The 5,304-nt window shown below is 53.7% G+C and overlaps 1 protein-coding gene across 3 annotated transcripts in view; it reads right to left on the bottom strand.

The window, feature by feature from the left end:
- ELAVL3 (ELAV like RNA binding protein 3) overlaps nt 1-5,304 on the bottom strand; it is a 12,311-nt gene that overhangs the window by 4,114 nt on the left and 2,893 nt on the right. For all 3 annotated transcript variants that reach the window (XM_006161503.1, XM_027765543.1, XM_027765544.1), the window contains exons 4-5: nt 1,766-1,919; nt 1,400-1,625 (exon numbers count right to left, since the gene is read on the bottom strand). In XM_006161503.1, the coding sequence (XP_006161565.1) occupies nt 1,400-1,625; nt 1,766-1,919 (380 nt within the window). The remainder of the gene's footprint in view (nt 1-1,399; nt 1,626-1,765; nt 1,920-5,304) is intronic.

The raw sequence follows: 5,304 nt of genomic DNA, 5'->3' as shown, positions 1-5,304 counted from the left end.
CTGGCCAGCCTGGCCTCCCCGCCCCCACCCTGCAGGCGGCCAGCACAGCACGGCCCTGCCCCCGCCTGCCGCCTGCTCCCCGCCCGGCTGGACACCGCCTGGCACGGAACCGCAGTCACTCGGGCACCGCCCCACGCCTGCCCTGCTGGGTCCCGCCTGCACAGCGACCTCGTCCTCCCCCTCCCGCCTGGCAGGTCCACTCTGGGCCCAGAGGCTGGATCTCTGGAGCAACCGCACTTTCAGGGCTCTGGAGGGCGGGTGGCTTGTCACCGCCAGGGGATACAGAAGGCACTTGTATGGTCCCCACTTCTAGACCCCAGGGTTCGAGTCTCTTCTTCGCTCTGTTTGGGCTGAACAAGCCACAGAGCCTCGGTGTGCCTCAGGGTCCCCGTGTATAAAATGGGAATGATTCTAGCCCTGTCCTTAGAATGAACGGGTGTGCCCAGCGGGCAGCAAGCAGGACGGATCTGATATTATGATTACAGATGAGGAAACTGAGGCACAGGGGGCTGGAACCAAGCCCCAGGGAGGGAGAAAGGGGAGAGCAGATGCAGGTAACTCCAAAATCCTTAACGCTGGAGTCAGCAGATGGCGTAGTGGTTACGGAGCTAGACTCCCACATGGTTGCCCGTGGTTCAAGTCCCATACCTGGCAGCGTGACAATTACATTGGGCGCATGTGCGTGCGTGCCCAAAATCCCAAGAGGAGAATGGAGGAGAAGGGACTGTGGCATGGCCATAGGGAGTGGGGGACATTTCTCACTTTCTGTCTCTCTGTCTCTGTCTCTCTGCCAAGCACATGCTTACTATAGCAAAAAATCCCTCAAAAAAATAATCCTCAATACCAAGAATGCCAGTCAGTGGTAGGGCCAGGAGGTGGTGTAGTGGTTGGAGCACTGGACTCCCATATGGCTGACCATGGTTCAAATCCCGAACCTGGCGGCTTGCTTTCTCACTTTCTCTTTTTTTTCTCTATCTCTCTCCGGTCAAATTTTAAATAATAATAATTAATAAGTAAATAAATAAAATAAAATAAACAGTTCTAAAAAAAAAAAGGACTTAGAAAAGAATACCAAAAAAATGGGGCCCAGCAGGTAGCATGGTAGTTAAGGTACTGGACATTCCCACATGGCTGACCACAGTTCAAGTCCTGGACCTGGCGGCTTGCTTTCTCACTTCCTCTCTCTCTCTCTGGTCAAATTAAAATAAATACATAAAGTTTAATAAAATAATTCTTAAAAAAAAAAAAAGTCGGTGGTAGCGCTCAGCACACAGTAAGCCCCTGCTGTCTACACTGGACAGATCCACCCCTTTACTGCTCAGTAGTCCTGGTGTCCTGAATAGGGTTCGAGGAGGCGGGGCTGCAAGACCAAGACAGACAGGCCTGGGTCGGGGCTCACCGGAAGCGCTGCGTCTGGTGGTGCAGGGGCCCTGCATAGCGCCGGGCGGACGACTGATAGAGGTGAGTGAGCAGGGCCTGGCCAGTCTTCTGACTCGGGTTGTTGGCGAACTTGACCGTGATGGGTTCGGCTGCGCCCAGTGGCTTCTGCCCGTTCAGTCCCTTGATGGCCTCCTCGGCCTCGATCCTCTTGTCAAAGCGGATGAATCCCACACCCCGAGAGACGCCTGCTGAGGTGCGAGGGCGTCACGAGGGTCCACCCTCTTCTGAGCACCCCCACCCCTCCCTGGCTGCTCCCTGGGTTCAGGTCCCACCCGGGCGGGGTCTGTGCCCTGCCACCTGCGCCCCCTGGGGCACCGCGCCTGACCTGTGACCTGGTCCACCAGGATGCGGGACGTGATGATGCGGCCGTACTGGGAGAACAGCTGCTCCATCTCCTTCTGGCTCATGGTTTTCGGGAGCCCGCTGACGTAGAGGTTCGCGTCCCGGATGGACGCGGAACTGGGTCTGGCGTAGGACACCTGGGTGAGGGAGGCGGATGGGATGGACTGAGGTGAGGGAAGACCCATGTGCAAACCAACACGGAATTGCAGAAATGCCTCAGCCCCGGCCAGCAGGTGGCGTAGTGGATAAAGCGCTAGACACTTCCACATGGCTGATCATCACGGTTCGAGTCCTGGACCTGGTGGCTTTCTTTCTCACTTTCTCTATGTCTCTCTCTGGTCAATTTAAAATAAAGGGGGAACCAGCAGTTAGCGTAATGGCTATGTCGCTGGACTCCCACGTAGTCAACCGAGGTTCGTGTCCCGGACCCGGTGGCTTAAAACTCACGCAGGGCGCGTGTGCGTGCGTGCCCAAGATCCCGAGAGGAGAATGGAGGAGAAGGGATTGCGGCGTGACCATCCCCCCTGGGGGGTGATTTCTCGCTTTCTGTCTCTATGTCTCTCTCTGTCTGTCTGGAGAGCGCACGCGCCCTACAGTGAAAATCTCTCCCAAAAAAAAAATAAATAAATAAATGAATAAATAAATAATTATTAAAAAAAAAAAAAAGAAAGAAAAGAAAAGAAAGAAATGCCTCATCCCGGGATCAGCAGATGGCAGAGTGGTGACATCATCAGACTCCCACACGGCCAACTGAGGTTTGAGTCCCAAGCTTGGCAGATTGAAACATGCTGGGCACCTGTGTGTGTGTGCCCAAAATTCCGAGAGGAGAATGGAGGAGAAGGGATTCCAACTGGGGTTCAAGGTCCGAACCTGGTGGCTTGCTTTTTCACTTTTCCTCCTTCTCTCTTGCTCTGTCCCTCTCTGGTCAAACTTAAATAAATAAAGTTAAATAAAATAATTCTTTTTTTTTTTTTTGGAGAGGTTTTTTGCTATAAGGCGCGTGCGCTCTCCAGACAGACAGAGACAGAGAGATAGAAAGCGAGAAATCACCCCCCAGGGGGGATGGCCGTACCGCAATCCCTTCTCCTCCATTCTCCTCTCGGGATCTTGGGCACGCACGCACACACGCCCGGCGTGAGTTTAAGCCACCGGGTCTGGGACTCAAACCGCGGTCGACTACGTGGGAGTCCAGCGACATAGCCATTACGCTAACTGCTGGTCCCAGTTTTAACTTTTTTTAAAAGAAGAATTATTTCAGGGCTGGAAGTGGCGTGGTGGTTAAGGGCGCTGGACTCCCACGTGGCTGACCATGGTTTGAGTCCTGGAACTGGCGGCTAGCTTTCTCACTTTCTTTCTCTCTCTCTAACTCTGTTTCTCTCAAATTAAAATAAATAAGTGAATAAATAAAGTTAAATAAAATAATTCTTAGGAAAAAATTAAATAAAAAATAATGATTTGATGTGTTATTATTTTTAAAACTTATTTGATGGAACTTTATTTATTTACTTATTTATTTATTTTTAATTTGACCAGAGAGGGATAGAATGAGAGAGAAAGTGAGAAAGCAAGCCGCCAGGTCCGGGACTCGAACCATAGTCAGCCATGTAGGAGTCCAGTGCCCTTAACCACCACGCCACCTGCCGGTCCCTGTTATTGCTATTTTTAAAATATGCTATGCTATAGGGCACGTGCACTCACCAGAGAGTGTAAATGAGAGAAAGTGAAAAGGCAAGCCCAACCACCATGCCTGGGACTTGAACAGTGGTTGACCACATGGGAGTCCAGCACCTTGACCACCATGCCACCTGCTGGCCCAGACACTCAGGTCTTAAGCCACCAGCTCCATGCTGATGACTCCCAAATGTCAGTCCCCAGCATGGCCCCGATCGGCACACCACCCCACCCTGCTCAGGATGGCTGAATCCAGCCCCTATCACTTTTTTTTTTTTTTTTAAAGAGGTTTTTGCTATAGGGTGCGTGTGCTCGCCAGAAAGACAGAGAGAGACAGAGAGACAGAAAGCGAGAAATCACCCCCCAGGGGGGAGGCCACGCTGCAATCCCTTCTCCTCCATTCTCCTCTCGGGATCTTGGACACACATGCACACACGCCTGGCGTGAGTTTAAGCCACCGAGTCGGGACTTGAACCGCAGTCGACTACATGGGAGTCCAGTGATATAGCCATTTCGTCACCTGCTGGTCCCTCTCCGACCACTTCTAACCTGCCCTGACTAAGTCCCCAGCCTTGGGGTGTAGGTGACACCTACCCACCCTGACTCAGTTCACACTGCCCAGATCCCTGGGCTCCTGTGCCCACATCCCCCACCGTCTCTGTCCCTCTTCGCAGCCAGAGTGTGCCTGTAAACACGCCAGGTCACATCCCTCCTCTGCTCAGAACCCTCCATGGCTCCCACCTTCCCCAGTGTGAGAGCCTACGCCCTTCCTCAGCCACAAACCCTTACACAGTTTCTGAGGTGTTTGCCATAGGGCGCGTGCACTCATGAGAGAAGGACGGTGAGAGGGAAAGTGGGAAATCGCCCCCCAGGGGGGATGACCACACTGCAATCCCTTCTCCTCCACCCTCCTCCTGGGATTCTGGGCATGCATGCACACGCACACGAAGTGATTTTCAAACCACCGGGCCAAGGACTCGGACAGCATTCAGCCACACGGGAGTCCACCGCGTTAACCATGGCGCCACCTGCCGGCCTGCCTTGCTCACTGTTCCTCACTACCTTCCTGCCCTCCTGTTTCTCCCGTCCCTTACTGGCTCAGATCCAGCCGTTCACGCCTCCTCCATCGTCCCCCAAAACACCGGGCCGCCTGCAGCTTCCGGACCTGGGCATGAACCACTTTGTCTGCCGGAAACCCTGCGGCTCCTCTGCGTGCCCCAGGCCTCCGTCGAAACACCCCCTCTGTCCTCTCCCGTCCGAATTCGATCCCCCACCCTTCCCTCTTCGCCTTTCTCAAAGCGTTCGCCTCCCTTGTCAGTTCCACATATTTCGGGACGACCCTCCGATCGTGCCGTTAATGGCGGACCAACAATGGAACTGTCTGCAGCTGTTTAAAAAGGGCAGACGTGTGTATTTATCTGCCCGAGACAGTGGCGAGTATTGTCAAGTGGGGAAAAGAAGAGTCCATTTACAAAGCAGCGAGGACTGCGTGACCCCGTCTCATTGTGTGTTCGTCAACGTCCTGGAGCCCCACAGCCCCCCCAGACACTGATGGGGTGACCCAGGGCAGGGTGGGCGAGGCTCGGAGCCCCTGATGTTTGCTGATGTCTACTTTGCATGTCTTTTTTTTTGGAGAACTTTTTGCTATAGGGTGCGAGCGCTCGCCAGAAAGACAGACAGACAGGGAGACAGAAAGCGAGAAATCACCCCCCAGGGTAGATGGCCACACCGCAATCCCTTCTCCTCCATTCTCTTCTTGGGATCTTGGGCACGCACACACCCCCGGTGTGAGTTTAAGCTACTGTGTCTGGGACTTGAACTGTGATTAGCTACATGAGAGTCCAGCCACCT

This window comes from Tupaia chinensis, unplaced genomic scaffold, assembly GCF_000334495.1.
Source record: "Tupaia chinensis unplaced genomic scaffold, TupChi_1.0 Scaffold138665_1, whole genome shotgun sequence".
In the NCBI taxonomy this organism is placed as follows: Eukaryota; Metazoa; Chordata; class Mammalia; order Scandentia; family Tupaiidae; genus Tupaia; species Tupaia belangeri.
This window is presented reverse-complemented; position numbering and strand designations above follow the sequence as displayed.